Source organism: Myotis myotis, unplaced genomic scaffold (genome assembly GCF_014108235.1).
Source record: "Myotis myotis isolate mMyoMyo1 unplaced genomic scaffold, mMyoMyo1.p scaffold_m19_p_12, whole genome shotgun sequence".
In the NCBI taxonomy this organism is placed as follows: Eukaryota; Metazoa; Chordata; class Mammalia; order Chiroptera; family Vespertilionidae; genus Myotis; species Myotis myotis.
The window spans coordinates 6033851-6050227 of record NW_023416316.1 but is presented as its reverse complement, the minus strand read 5'-3'; the positions used below and the strand labels follow the sequence as shown (position 1 = coordinate 6050227).

Genomic DNA, 16377 nt, shown 5'->3' with positions numbered 1-16377 from the left:
GTTTTTAAGCAAACCTTATTTGGCTTAACTTTTTAAATTTTCTGCCCATTTCCTTCACTAGACTGTGGAACTCATGACAGAGAGCCTACATGTGGTTCCATGAACCACTGTATACTCAGCAAAGTGCCTGGTATACCGTAAAGCAAACACTCAATAAATATTTATTGTATACAATGATAAGTGAAATGGGTCAGTTACAAAGTGCTAATACATTTGATAATTTCTTCTTCCCCACGAAACTATGAATTTTTAGGGGGAATAATTAGATTTCTCTTGTACATTTTATCCTCAATACCTAGACCCTAGGACTCCATAAATATTTCCTGAATGAAGGAATGACTGAGGAGTTAAGCCTTCGAGATTAAGCAGGATATCAAAAAGAATGAGAGAGGCATTCCTGACTAAGGAAACAGCAAAAGCAGGCATGGTATCAGCGTCGAGAAGATGCCATTTAAAGAATGTGATACATGGGAGTATAGCTGGGGGCTCAGAATGGAGGTTAGGCTGTATTATTTAGGTAAATGATTCCCAATGATGACCCTAAGGAATATAAATTAGAAGCAAAAACCTACAAATGGGAGAAGAGTAGATAGAGATAGGCAGGTAGACAATAATGGAAGGAAGGAAGGAAGGAAATTCTAATTGCAAAGTTGTCAGAAAGCATGTAAGATCAAATATTCCTATATACTTTCATGGCAAAGCACAATTACTTGCATCATCGGGGAAGGCTAAATTATGCTACTGTTGCTGAACTACTACTAGTTTGGTTTGTAGTAGTAGCTGGTTACAGTTACAGTATTTATCAGCAACAGAAATGAACATTTACTGAGCACTTGCCATGTATTTTCTTAATTTTATTTTGATAACTACCCCCTATTAGGAAGTTTCTATTCTTATTTTACATACGAAACCTGGAGCACATGGGGCTGAAGTGATACATCCAAAACCAGCCTGATAGGTATTCATGCCAGAATTCAAATCCAGACTATGGCTTTGGATCCCCCACTCAACCACTATGTTATATGCTGATTAAGAAGGCAGAGGAAAATGTTAATACATTCTTAGAGCAGTGGTCGCCAACCAGTAGTCCGCGGACCACTGGTGGTCTGTGAAGTCCAAAAGGTTGGCGACCACTGTTTTAGAGAACTTCTATGAAAAACTATTAAAATTAAGAAAGTTTGATACTTGCCAAAACCGGTTTGGCTCAGTGGATAGAGCGTCGGCCTGCGGACTGAAGGGTCCCAGGTTTGATTCAGGTCAAGGGCATGTACCTGGGTTGCGGGCATATCCCCAGTGGGAGATGTGCAGGAGGCAGCTGATGGATGTTTCTCTCTCATCAATGTTTCTAACTCTCTATCTCTCTCCCTTCCTCTCTGTAAAAAATCAATAAAATATATTAAAAAAAAGAAAAAGAAGAAAAAAAATAAAGTTTGATACTAAAGGAGATAAACCCTCAACTATCTACAAAACCCACCAAGTTTCCCAAGGGCTCTAGATAGCTGAGGTTACATTAGAATGAAGTGGATCTGTAGTGAACTCCATTGCACGGTGAAACCATGTCTTTATATTTTCTAGAGCTGCATTTCCCAACATCTGGCTACTGAGCACATGAAATGTGGCTAGCCTGAATGGAGATGTGCTGTAAATAGCAAATAAATACAAGATGTCAAGCATGTGAAAAGATGCTCAACATCATCTCATTAGGGAGTTGCACATTAAAACAACGAGATACCACTGCACACCTATTAGAATAGCTCAAATCCAAACCATTTACAAAACCAACTGCTGGTGAGGATGTGGAGCAAGAACTCTCATGCATTGTTGATGGAAATGCCAAATGGTATAACTATTTTGGAAAACAGTTTGCAATTTCTTAAGAAAGCTAAACATAGGCTTACCATACAATCCAGCAACTGCACTCCTAGGTATTGGCAAAATGAATGGGAAACTTATGTCCACACAAAAACCTGCACATGAAAGTTTACAGCCGCTCTAATAACTAGAGGTCTGGTGCACGAAATTTGTGTACGGGTAGGGACCCTAGGCCTGGTGGGTGAACAGGGCCGATCTGTGGGGTGACTGGCAGGGTGATCAGGGAGCCCCCGCTGGCACCCACATTGGCTGGCCTGGGGCCTGCGGGCTGGGGGCAGCTCCTGCGTCGAGCGTCTGCCCCCTGGTGGTCAGTGTGCATCATAGCAACCCGTCGTTCCACCATTCGGTTGATTTCCATATTAGGCTTTTATTATATAGTATTCCCACAAACTGGAAGTAATCAAACTGAACTTCAATAGGTGAATGGGAAAACAAACAGTGGTACATGCATACAATGGAATGTTATTCAGCAATATAAAGAAATGAGCTATGAAGCCATGAAAAGACACAAAGGAACCTTGAAATGCATATTACTTAGTGAAAGAAACCAGTCTGAAAAGGCTACAAATAGTATGATTCTAACTAGCTGACATTCTAGAAAATGCAAAATGATAGGAGCAGTAAAAAAATGAGTGGTTGCCCTAGCCGGTTTGGCTAGGCGGATAGAGCGTCGGCCTGTGGACTGAAGGGTCCCAGGTTCGATTCTGGTCAAGGGCACGTACCTGGGTTGTGGGCACATCCCCAGTAGGGGGCGTGCAAGAGGCAGCTGAATCGATGTTTCTCTCTCATTGATGTTTCTAACTCTGTATCCCTCTCCTTCTCCCTTCCTCTCTGTAAAAAAATCAATAAAATATATATTTTTTTAAAAAATGAGTGGTCGCCAGAGTTGAGGGGGGCTGGATAAAGAGATGGAGCATGGAGCATTATTAGGTCAGTGAAACCATTCGACATGATACAATCTTACGAGTGCACTCTAATGTAAATGACTGACTTTAGTTAATAATAATGTATCAATACTGGTTCATTGATTGTAACAAATGTATCACACTAATATAAAATGTTAATAAAAAGGAAAGATGAGAGGCAGGAAGTAGATATGTGGGAACTCTACACTTTCTGTGCGATTTTTCTGTAAACCTAAAACTACTCTAAAAAATAAAGTCTATTAAAAATGTTTTAAAATCTTACAGGTAACCAGCCTTCAAAATTACATAAAAAACAGAGCCAGCTGATTCACATGAAGCCAACATATCACTGGCTACAATAAATGTTAGTAAGATAAACTTCCCTATGAAAAGACATTGACTTAAATTGGGTCAAAAGAGAAAACCCTCACAAAATTATTCATCATATCTAAAACTAAAAAGCTGAATAAAGATATATTAGACTAGACTAGTGCAAAGAAGAACAAGGGGAGAAAGCTAATTGCACTGCAATAAAGGAAAAAAAAGGGGGGGAGCAGGCCACAATACAAAAATAAAACAGGGCCGTTTTATATTGAAAAAAAGGAAAACTCACAGTAAAGATATGAAATGCATGAATCTTTTTGTGCACTGACATATACAAAATGGAAACTGCTGAAATCTCAGGAGAAATTGACAGAAGCATACAACAAAATGGAAATTTTAATCCATTTCTCTTAATCATCCATAGATGAAATAGTTAAAAGATGCAAGAACATGATAGTAATTAAAGATGTTGATTTAATAAATATATATTGAATTCTGTAACCTATACAGAATTATTTCCAGAATCCATAAAATATTTATAAAAATGTATTGCATAGTAAGCTGCAAAATATAAATAAACCTCTAAGCAGAAATTTTATATGCCATATTTTCTGATCAAAATTCAATAAACATGAATCTATATAACAAAGTCTAAATTTAAAAATTCTTCCAAATAGATAGTTTCCCCTAAAAATCACTGCATCAAAATAAGTAGGATAATAAATACCACATTCCAAGTTTGCTCAAGAGCTAACAAAGGAAGCCAAGAATTCCAGCTAAATTCTCCATTCCTTCCCTGCAGCCAAAGCCTACTACCATAAACAGTTTACAAGGCAGAAACAAGAGAACACTGTTCTTAAATAAATGGTTTTCTTGACGACCAAAATGAAAAGAGAGGAAGGGGTTCTTTCCCATGCATCTAGCAATTTGGCCCCCTGTGAATGAAGAGCTCCTCCAAAGGGCCAACCCACTGGAAAGATCAAATAAGGACCTATTCCCACACCTAAGTTCAAATAAGCTAGAAAGAAAACACTTGCCTCACTGATAAGAAGAGATACCAGGGATTTACTTTACAGATTGTCTTATACAAAACACAATGGAGAAATCCATGTAAGAATTGTAAAAAATTTGTCCTGTAAGAATTGTAAGACATTTCAAAAGACCATAGTTTCTTTAACTTCAATACAATATAATTCTGTAATTCAAATTATAGAGCAACTATTTAAAAAATGTCAACACGCTTGATATACTTCAGGAATATAAATTTTAATAAGATGTACTCAATTGCAGAGGCTTACAAACTATTACAAGAGATAGTCTCTATTTTGGGGGTTCAGAATTGCTAATTATATTTGCTGATCTTCCTTTTCCTCATTAATATCTGGTTTGCTTCATTTACTGCTTTCTAATAGGAATATATTGAAATTTCTCAGTTTGACTGTGGATCAGTTAATGCCTCTTTAAAACTCCCTTAAAATAGGTTAGACTACTAGATACATACACAGTCAGAATTATTATATCTTGATGGGCTGCTCCTTTTCATTATGTAATCTACCAAAATATCCCTATTGACATGTTTTTGCCTTAAATTCTACTGTTTGATGCACTGCCACTGGCCCATTCTCTCTAGATAAGAAATTTAAGTAGGGGAGAACCAATGCAGCAAAGCACTTTCAAGTTCAAGCTATGATGTACAAGCACAGAGACTCTACATTCAAGTTCTACATTTTAAAAATAATTATTTAATGAGGAATAGAGTCTAGGGACTGAGAGAAAAACTGAGCCAACGACTGGCAACAAAGAGAACTAATTCAGACCAAAGGAAAAAATGCAAAAACCTTGGCACTGAACAGACCAGGAATGAAATCCTGACTCTGCCATCTCCCACCGGTGTAACCTGAAGCAAGTAACAACTCTCCTTTGCAGAATGAGGGTCATAATGCTCACCCCACAGGGAGCGAGGAGAATTCAGCGAGAAATCGGGTACGAAACGCCCAGCGTGGTCCCAACTCATGGTAGGTACTTAATAAACATTAGTTCCCTCCCACTAACTCCCATGCCACATTTATCAGCAAGCCTCATAAAAGGGTTTGAAATGGCAACATGCATTTTCCTCAAGTCTGGATTCACAAACTTATCAGTGTATTTACAAGTAGATTCTGAGATGAGCCTGAGGTACACAGGTCCAAGATCTGGTGAGCGACCTGACCTACATGAGTGTGGACATCTGCTTCCCAGGCCAATGCCTGGAAACACTGGGCCCGGATGCAGGATGGGTGGCCAGGAGACAGCCAGAAACTAGAGCAGCCAAAAAAGAGGAAGGATTACTTGAGCTTCGGCTCCCGTCCTTCGCTTGTGTACTGCCAACAGATGAGCCCGATCAGGTCCTGCACCCTGGCGCTGGCCATTGTCACCACAGTCATTGGCAGCAGTCTGTCCTGGCTTGAGTGTAAGGGGAGGTAGACATCGATCTTCTTGGTGGCTGTTGTGCCTACATGACCCTGTGGACAGAACACATGCACGAGGGTAAGGCATACACTCACGGTCATGCAGACCCTACTGGGCCACAACTACTGCTCTCCAGGGCTTGTGTGCAGCACAGCCATCTCTGATCCTTTTTGCATAGACCTGCTTATGACCCTGGAAAGGTCCCCCAAGTGGAAATACTGTCTAGTTTTAAGGTTTTTTTTCTTTAATATTCATTTTCTAACAGTCTAATTGATCCAATTTTGCCAGCAGTAAGATAAATGAGTGCTACAATTAAAACCAACAAATCAGAATGGTGAGCAGATCTGATGTTTAGTGGCAGGAGACTTGCTTTGCTACTTATTCAGTGTGACCTTGGAAAAGTCACCCTTAGACCTTGGCATCAGCTGCCCTCCCTGAAAATCGCGGTCTCACTCCTTGAGACCTTGGTAAAAGCTACATGGGAAGCTGACACACTTTCTGAAGAAGCTTTTAGGCCTGTAGCACTGGATCAAAGGGCTTGCCTTCTCAGAGACTATGGGAGGCTAATTCCATTATGTAGTACATCTGTTTACTTCAGTCATCTGCTATGAAGTTCAAGGGTCCCTGGTCTACCATTTTTGCCCTAACCATCATACCTCATTGCCAATCCCTCCCGAATACCTACTCCTCCTCCCTCCCAAACCTCTCACTCCCCTTTGGAACTCCAGCACTAATCGTTTCCTCCAGCCATGGCCAGTGTGGCTCAATTGGTTGAAGGCTCAGATGATATGACACCTCCTCAGAGAAACCTTTACTGATAATTCTATAGAAAGAAACCACCCTGCCGGTGTGGCTCAGTGGTTGAGCGTTGACCCCTGAACCAAGAGGTCACTGGTTCTACTCCCGGTCAGGGCACATGCCTGGGTTTCAGGCTCAATCCCCAGTAGGGGGGACATGAAAGAGGCAGCCAATCTATGTTTCTATCTCTTGCTGGGGTCCAGCCCCAGCGGGTCCAGGGGTCCCCAAAGGCGTGGACGGAGTCGGCGAAGAAGGAATGACACGGAGACAGCGTTCAGTTGATCAGCAGCCTAGCCAGGATCTCTAGCCAGGATCTCCAGCCAAGTTCTGGTCTGGATCTCCAGCGAAGTTCTGCTTAGGATCTCCAGCCAGGTTCAGTCACCAGGTTCTAGTCAGGTTCTCCTGCCATGTTCTATAGTCAGGTTCAGTCCAGGATCTTTTGCCATGTTCTCTCGCTAGGTTCTGTCTCTAGGTTCTGAGGCCAGTTTCTGTCCAGGATCTTTTGCCATGTTCTCTCCAGCAAAGTTCTTCTGTCTCTAGAGAACGTTCTGTGTGGGTTCTGTGCCTAGGTTCTGTCTCTCCTCGTTCTGTCTTCTTACATCTGTATTTATACCAGTTGATTCCAATCCTATCAATCTCTATTTCAAAGGTTAGGGCGTGTCTTATCTCCATTCCAGGGAGTAAAGATTATGTAGCTTAAGCATGATTGTTCGTAGTTAAAGTGATTAATTACCCACCTGGCACTTAGTTAAGAGGTTTTATTCCCTCCCTAACTTCAGGGGAAAATCCCTACCTGGGGAAACAACCTTTCTCAGAGACCTTGGTTAAAACACATAGTGCCAAGAAGGTGAGCAAACATATTAAGAACAATATGCCATATATGCCAGGTCCCTTGAAACAGCAAGCATGGACCGGCTCCCGGCAATCTCTCTCTCTCCTTCTCCCTCCCTCTCTAAAAATCAATTTAAAAAAACCCATATTATAAAAAAAGAAAGAAGCCCTGACCACAGTTATTCTCACATATATCCTGTTCATTTTCTTCATAGCACTTAATAATTTTACATTATGTATTTGTTCATGTACATCCTTAGCGTATGCCTTCTCCACTAGCCTCTGAGTTCCATGAGGGCATCTATAATAATGTCTGCTTTGTTTACTGCTCTATATACAATGGCTAGCACTGTGCCTGGTGCATAAAAGACTCTCTCCCCAAAAATCTGTTGAACTACAAAATGAATGCATAAATAACCTAAATGACTGCCAAGATAGAAGATAGAAACTCAATAAATGCTAGTTTCCTCCATCCACCCCTCTTGCCTTTCCTCTAAGGGTCTATTTCCTGGAGGAGCATGGAAAATGGAGGTACCTGACCAACCAAGTGTTTCCAGCTTTAACACTATAATTTTATCATTCTAAGGCAGAAAAAAAAAATAAAAGATCAGAACTAAGGTAAGGAAATACATAAAATCAGTTTAAAAACATTTGAAGAGAAATTCCAAATCTCTTATAACCCAGCATCTAATATTAGATCCACTGATTTTTTTTTTTACTGAATCTTATCTCTATGTTATAAAGCAAATAATAAAAAAGCAGTTCTCTTACATAATTCATGCTCTCGCTCGCTCTCTTATGTGTACATACACATGCACACACTCACACCCATGCATGTTTTTCAGCCTGAAATAATTACATCTCTAAACAGCAATTGTTTGGCCTTGTCAGGCAGTTAAAGGGTTAAAATTAAAACAAGGGCAAGCTTTCTGGAGTGGATTTGTCACCCCCTTATCACTCTTCTCAACCTCCTTTTCACACCCCACCCAGTTCATTGTCCTTGCTATTCCTTCTTATTTCCTTCATTCCTCCTCCTTCCTCTGAAGAACTAGAGCTGATGGGACTATAGGAATAACAATATCTCAAAATAGGAAGATTCAATGAGATGATCAATGTGAATGTGCTTCACAAACTGTAAAGTGCTTTAGAAATGCAGAGCAGTATGCTAGAAAGGGCCTACATTTTAAAATCAGACCCATTTCTATTACTCAAGCCTATTACAAGGTTATATGAGACCAAAGATGGATGCTATAGGAGCCCTAATAATATGTTATTATTATAACAAGAACTGATATTTATAGCTGTTAAATAAATTCTGCAAAATGTTTGCCTAAATTACCTCATTTAACTCTCACAATCACTATAAGAGGTAGGGTTCTATCATTACCCTCATATTATAGACTAGAGGCCCGGTGCACAAAAATTTGTGCACTCGGAGGGGGCGGGTGTCCCTCAGCCCAGCTTGTGCCCTCTCGCAGTCTGGGACCACTTGGGGGATGTCCACCTGCTGGCTTAGGCCTGCTCCCTGGGGGGATCGGGCCTAAGCTGGCAGTCAGACATCCCTCTGGCAGCCTGGGAGCCCTCGGGGGATGTCCACTTGCCAGTGGGGAGCAGGCCTAAGTTGCAGTCAGACATCCTTAGTGCTGCTGAGGAGGTGGGAGAGGCTCCCACCACCACCGCTGTACTGGCAGCCGTCAGCCTGGCTGTGGCTGAGCAGAGCTCCCCCTGTGGGAGTGCACTGACCACCAGGGGGCAGCTCCTGCATTTAGCGTCTGCCCCCTGGTGGTCAGTGTGTGTCATAGTGACCAGTCATTCCCAGTTGTTCTGCTGTTAGGGTCAGTTTGCATATTACCCTTTTATTATATAGGATGAGAAAACTAAGGTGTATAAGGCTACAGGCATCTACTCAAGATCCCATAACCAAGGTGGAGGAGGCAGAATTCAAACCCGGGTCTGTTTGACTCCAAAGCCCCTACTTCCAACATCAATGCCTTCTTTCCCTACAGTCATTCTAAACTAAATCAATTCCCACTTTCAAAGGTTTGGAAATCATCTCGCTTCTGCTCACAATGAACCAGAAATGCCGCCTAGAGCAGTCTCCTATGGGGGGAGCTAGCTCTGAGGAGCTGGCCAAGAACTGTTAGGAGATTGAGACTCCAGAGAACATCTCTATTTTAAGTTGACTAGGAGCACTATTGTTAAGGAATGATACTCCTAGGAATCCCTTTATCCTCTTTATTTCACAGTGAAATAGCAAATGTGGGGGAAACTATGAGAATAAATATGGTGGATGCTTATTAAATGAAAAAAGTGCTTTATCTTTTTAAGTCTCCTAATTCCATCTTGAGGCACTGATGATGGGAACGAGTGCCTTCCACACACACTGAAATTACATATTTTTTAATAAGGAGCCTCTTCTGAAAAACTCAAGGCGGTGGCAGTTAGCTCTATCTAATAGTCCCTGTGTTGCAACATTTAGAGGGAATCATCTAAAATATAAAACAATCCATCAACATAATAGAAAGTAATTAACTTATTAAAAAAGAATAAGGTGACCAAAGGATTAAAAGTATTCATCACCCATCAAGGCAAGCAATATTTCAAAGACCCAACATCTTACTATTAAAAAGCAACTAGCAATCATAGTTTCACTGCATGGCAATTTATGTTTCCACAATATGGAATTAGGTAAATGGAGGTATAATTAGAGCATAAGGGGTCAACATAGAGAGAGGGAAAACTGGTTTAGCGCCATCTTTCTCAGTCACTCATGCATTCAACAAACACCCACTGAAACGCCATGCTGGGCTCTGAAGACAAAATCAAGTGAGATGCAATGCAGATCCTCATCAAATTCACCGTATGCTGGAGGTCTGCATTGTACAACGTAATAAAAAGCTTCAAGAGGGGGGAGGCTGTCGTGTGAGCTCAGAAGCAACCCAGACCAATGGGGGCCTCCCTCCTACATAAAAAAAAATTGCCCTTCCATCTAATAGAAGCACTAACCCAGGAAAAAATGCTACTGTACTTAAATACCAACTATATCAATACACAAAAAGTGAATTGAGTTTTTCTGAGACATGGGATTATGAGTGATTTTAATTTTCTGCATTTTATATAATGAGCATGTATTATTTTTATAATTAGAGACAAAACTGTAAATATAATTATAAACAGAAGAGGTGATAAAAAGAACTACCACAGAGGGCTTAACAGTGTTAAGAGAAGGGATCAATTTTGAAAATGGAGCCTATGGTAAGGCATCCAGCATGATTTATTAAGAACACACTAGGTGCCAGGTATTGTGACAGGCTGTTGAAAAAAATGTTTTAAAATGTAATTCAGACACCTTCCTATGGCAGGTTAAGTGATTTTTATCAAGAAAATAAAAATTAATAAACCCGAAAAGAGCTGACAAACTCGGATTTGAACAACTCTCTCCAGGAGCAGTCCCTAATCAGGGAATGCCCCAAGTTCAGGTTTTAAAACAAAAAAATATGTATTCCCTGTAGCAAAACTATTCCTCAACACAAATGCAATTCATGAAGATCAGCTATACTCCAGAGTTCATATCACATGGCCTCTCCATGACTTGATGGCTCTGCAAATGCAGCCAAATCTCAAACTCAACATGTCCAAGACCTATTTTCTTCTTCATCACTCGTCTCTCAATCAATATTCCATCTCAGTGAAGGCTTTCACCACCTACTCTGGCACTCAATCTAGGAAACTTAACTTCTCTTTCTGTCTCATCTACATCCAAATGCCTCTGAAACATCTCTCAAATCTTTCTCCTCACTGTGCTGCTCTAGTTCATTGCTAGAGTATATTGAGCGGTAGTTAAGAGTACAGATTTGGGGTCAGCCAGATCCAGGTTTGAACCCAGACTCTGCCACTTCTTTAGCTGCTAGACCTTAGATGTTGGATAACTACACCTCTCAGAACTTCCACTTCCTTACTTGGAAAGTAATTAAGATGTATATAAAATGCCTGGTACATAGTCACTGATTTTTCAAAAAGTGCATACATATTAATAGAATGACCAATATTCTTTTTCTTAAAATAAATCTTTATTGTTCAGATTACAGTTTTACTCTTTCCCCCTCCCCATAGCTCCCCTCCACCCAGTTCCCACCCCACCCCATGCCTTTACCCGCCCCCCCACACCCCCTTCCCCCAGAGAATTCAGTCCATTCCCTTTCTATGCCCCTGATTCTATTCTATTCCCCAGTTTATTCTGTTTGACAGATTTTTTATTCACTTGATTTTTAGATTCACTTGTTGATAGATATGTATTTGTTGTCACTTTGTTGTTCATAATTTTTATCTTTACCTTTTTCTTATTCTTCCTGTTCTTAAAGCATACCCTTCAGCATTTCATATAATACTGGTATGGTGGTGATGAGCTCCTTTAGCTTTTTCTTATCTGTGAAGCTCTTTATCTGACCTTCAATTCTAAATGATAGCTTTGCTGGGTAGAGTAATCTTGATTGTAGGTTCTTGCTATTCAGTACTTTCAACATTTCTTGCCACTCCCTTCTGGCCTGCATAGTTTCTGTTGAGAAATCTGCTGACAGTTGTATGGGTACTCCCTTGTAGGTAACTAACTGTTTTTCTCTTGCTGCGTTTAAGATTCTCTCTTTGTCTTTTGCCCTTGGCATTTTATTTTTTTAAAATATATTTTATTGATTTTTTACAGAGAGAAAGGGAGAGGGATAGTTAGAAACATCAATGAGAGAGAAACATCGATCAGCTGCCTCCTGCACATCTCCTACTGGGGATGTGCCCGCAACCCAGGTACATGCCCTTGACCGGAATCGAACCTGGGACCCTTGAGTCCCCAGGCTGACGCTCCATCCACTGAGCCAAACCGGTTAGAGTACCCTTGGCATTTTAATTATGTGTCTTGGTGTGGTCCTCTTTGGATTCCTCTTGTTTGGGGTTCTCTGCACTTCCTGGACTTATAAGTCTATTTCTTTCACCAGGTAGGGGAAGTTTTCTGTCATTATTTCTTCAAAAAGGTTTTCAGCCGAAACCGGTTTGGCTCAGTGGATGGAGCGTCGGCCTGCGGACTGAAAGGTCCCAGGTTCGATTCCGGTCAGGGGCATGTACCTGGGTTGTGGGCACATCCCCAGTAGGAGATGTGCAGGAGGCGGCTGATCGATGTTTCTAACTCTCTATCTCTCTCCCTTCCTCTCTGTAAAAAATCAATAAAATATATTTTTTTTTAAAAAAAAAAAGGTTTTCAATATCTTGCTCTCTCTTCTTCTGGCACCCCCATAATTCGGATGTTGGCGCGCTTGAAGTTGTCCCAGAGGCTCCTTCCACTATCTTCATATTTTTGGATTCTTTTTTCTTTTTGCATTTCCAGTTGGGTGTTTTTTGCTTCTTCGTATTTCAAATCTTTGACTTGATTCTTGGGATCTTCTAGTCTGCTGTTGGATCTCTGTCTATTATTCTTTATGTACAATATCATGTCATCCGCAAATAAGGACAGTTTTACTTCTTCATTTCCAACTTGGATGCCTTTTATTTCTTCTTCTTGTCTAATCGCAATGGCTAATACTTCCAGTACTATGTTGAACAGGAGTGGTGAGAGTGGGCTGTCTTGTTCCTGTTCTTAGGGGAAGTGGTTTTAGTTTTTGCCCATTGAGTATGATGTTGACTGTGGGTTTGTCATATATGGCTTTTATTATGCTGAGGTATGATCCTTCTATTCCAACTTTGCTGAGAGTTTTTATCAAAAATGGGTGTTAGATTTTGTCAAATGCTTTTTCTGCATCAATTGATATGACTATGTGGTTTTTATCTCTCAATTTGTTTACATGATGTATTACGTTTACTGTCTGTATATTATTATTTATTTCAGTCAGTGTATGCTTAATTTCTAATTGGTCCTTTTTCATATCCTTGAGGGTCTCACTAAATTTCTCAGAGGTTTCTAGAAGATTCTTGAGTAACCTTATAACCGTGGTTTTGAACTCTATATCCAGTCGTTTGCTTTCCTCCATTTCTTTCGTTTGTGACATGTTTTTTTGTCTCTGCATTTTGGCTGCTTCCCAGTGTTGACAGAGTGGCTTTGTGTGCTAGGTGTCCTATAGGCCTATAGGCCTGTGGCTCAGCCTTCCTAATTACCTGAGGTGGACACTTTTGGTGCACCCCTTTGTGGGCTGTGTGCAGTCTTGTTGTAGTTAAGCCTTGATTGCTGTTGGTACTGCTGGGAGGAATTAACCATCAGGCCAATTGGCTGTGAGGACCAGCTGTGTCTACAATGGGAGAACTGCTATGCTGGAGACACCCTTATGGGGCAGGACTTGCTTCAGTGGGGCTTTGGTTCCCATTGAGTCTGCCCCTTGAGTGTCTCTCTTATAGATGTGAAGAGTTGTAATCTGGTATGGTCTCACTCTGGCCCCTGGGTACACTGGCTCTTGGATCTCCATGGAGGTGCAAAGTCAGCCACTGCCTGAGGCCACCCAGCAGGAACTACAGTAAGATCTGCAGACTCCTCCTCTTTGTTTGGGGTTTGGACGTGCCCAGATGAGGCCCAGCAGTGTAGCAATGCAGGCTGCTGTCAAGCCTTAGGCCTTCTTTTGGAAGCTCTGGGGCTCTCTGACCCAGCTGCAGTTTGTCAGGTTTTAGGCAGTGAGAGCACAGGCCATTCATATGCAAAAGCCACTGAGCACCGCTTGGGTGGGGTTGTAAATTGGGTGGGGCGGGGTCTCAGGGAATCACCAGGGCGGAGCAAACAGTAGTGGCTGCTGGTCAGCCCTGCATGGGAGAGGTCCCCGCGTCCCACGCCCCATGCAGGAACAATGATTGCTGCAAGCACCTCTGAGAGAAAGCCGCCCTTGTGTTCCCGCCCGATGCCAGACAGTCTGGTTTCTCCCCATATGAGTCTGGGTCCCCAGAGTCTTGCCCGGAACTGGAATTCAGAGCAATCAGGAACTTGTATCTCCCTCCAGATTGAAAAAGAGAACAGTGCGCCCAGTTGCCAGCCCATTTCGTGCACACCTCCATACCTCCAACACTTCTGCACCTCCTACCAGTCTTAAATGCACTTTTCTCTTTCATTCTTGTTGAACTTCCACTCAGCCAGCCTTCCCGTGGTTCTGGTTGATATCTGTTTTGTCTTTTAGTTGTAGTTTTTGATGTGGTTGTGTGAGGCAGCAAGTACAGGTGTGTACCTATGCTGCCATCTTGGTTCCTCTGACCAATATTCTTTTAACATATGATTTTAAACATCTGCACTATATTACAGCATGTAGTGATACTATCAACATATTTCCTGGTTGTGACACTGTTTCTAGTATTTCACTATTATGAATAATATTCTCCTAAATATTCTTATGTAAATGTTTGTGCACGTTTTCCTAGAAACAGATTACTGGGTCAAAGAGTATGAATGCTTTGTGGCTTATATCATATACTGTAAAAGTTTACTCTTTTGAAAAGTGTCTTTATGTTAATCATGAAATGTCAATGTTATGAATCATATATCATTGAATTAATAATTAGTTCATAAGCCCTGGCTGGGTGGCATACCCCACCCAGCATCATCCCATACACCAAAAGGTTGGTGGGTTTGATCCCCAGTCAGGGTGAGTACAGGAGGTAACCAAATGGTGCTTCTTTTCCACCCAGATATCTCTCTCTCTCTCTCTCTCTCTCTCTCTTCTTCCCTCCCTCCCTTCCTCTCTCTCTAAAATCAGTGAAAACATATCTTCAGGTGAGGACTAAAAATAAATAAATAAATAAATAAATTAATTAATTAATAATTAACTCATAAAATGTAAAAACCTTAAAAATTTAAATAACTTTTAATATATAGAATGTGAATAGGTACAGAATTGCAATATATAGAATTTTAACACGATGAATTAAAATATTACAGCTATACTAGATTTTCTCCTATTTGATCCCATTAATTAAAATATGCACTTTGTTGCTTATCATAAAGTTAATTTCAAAATTATGCACCTGATAGTTTCCAAAATAGGGGAAGTAGGAAGAATAGATGGTATTCAGTTCAAAATAATCTTGAATTAAGAAACATTCATATCAAGTGAGGTAGCTAAATTAAGTTTTAAGGATGGAAGGTCAGTTAGCAGTGCTATTTAACATACAGGTTTGTCAGTAATAAATTGAGTATCAGATCTCAAAACTGTTGCTAAGTGTTCAATTTCTCTGTCAAGGGGAAGAAACGAAAAGGATAGACAGCTTGGCTTCTGCAATTAAAGAGACAAAAAACAGGCAGCATTATTTCATTAGTCACAACTGCACAAGCAGATCATTATATGTAATTTTAATGCAGAAATAAATAAATCAGTGTATCCAGACAATGTAATGATGCAAATTGATAAAAGGGTTAGTTGTAGCCTTCGAAAGTTAAAACTCTCTTAAAGGAATGGCTACAGTTCCATCCCGCCAGTACCTTTCCTCCCCAACTCCCTCAACAAAGGCTTGTATTCTACCAATGGCCTAGTCTTTAATAACAGACTTGGTCCAGGTGTCTCAAATTATCATTACTCTGATGACAAATAAGGGATTTAATTTGATTAAAGTGATTCCAAACAAAATCTGGCCTAAGTTTGTTCAAAGCCAGGTTTAACAGACGGAAATAAAGATGGTCTAGATGGGGTGGAAAAGAAAACCCAAACACCAGACTGCAGCATGTTGCTCTCAATAGTGCTACGTTTATGGGTGTGGAGAAAAATCTCACTTTTTTACATTCAAAATGGTAGCCCTAAACTTATGAATAGATTTTGAATAAAATTATATGACAGATCCATTCAGAGCTAGGATATCTTGTAGTGATATCTTAACCCTCAATAAATCTGGAACACTTTAAGGCCATTAAATTGACATTTCCCTGATCTGGCTCCTGTAGTCAAGTTAATTTGTCAAAAACATTTCTACAGTTTGTCACTGGACACAGTATTTTCTGACAAGTTAAGTTTAAAATAAAATTGACAAAAATCTCATTAATTTCTTCTGAATCACCAACCTTGGTTCCATTAAGCTTTTATTATTAAGAACGTCAACTGTCACTCTTTCTTTAACAAGGTCAAGTTCTGATCTGGGTATCTCCAGGATCCTTATTACATTAATAGGAGCAGTGAGGTAATGCAGTGTGGCATTAAAAGAATAAGTTGTGGAATCAGAAAGACCTGGGTTCAGTTCTCAGCAGTGCCACTTACTG

At 40.6% G+C, this 16377-nt stretch overlaps 1 protein-coding gene across 5 annotated transcripts in view; it reads right to left on the bottom strand.

Annotated features, from left to right (window-relative positions):
* Window positions 1-16377, bottom strand: part of MAPKAP1 (MAPK associated protein 1) — a 188584-nt gene that overhangs the window by 110268 nt on the left and 61939 nt on the right. For all 5 annotated transcript variants that reach the window (XM_036329644.1, XM_036329646.1, XM_036329645.1 and 2 more), the window contains exon 6: window positions 5430-5602. In XM_036329644.1, coding sequence (XP_036185537.1) covers window positions 5430-5602 — 173 coding nt within the window. The remainder of the gene's footprint in view (window positions 1-5429; window positions 5603-16377) is intronic.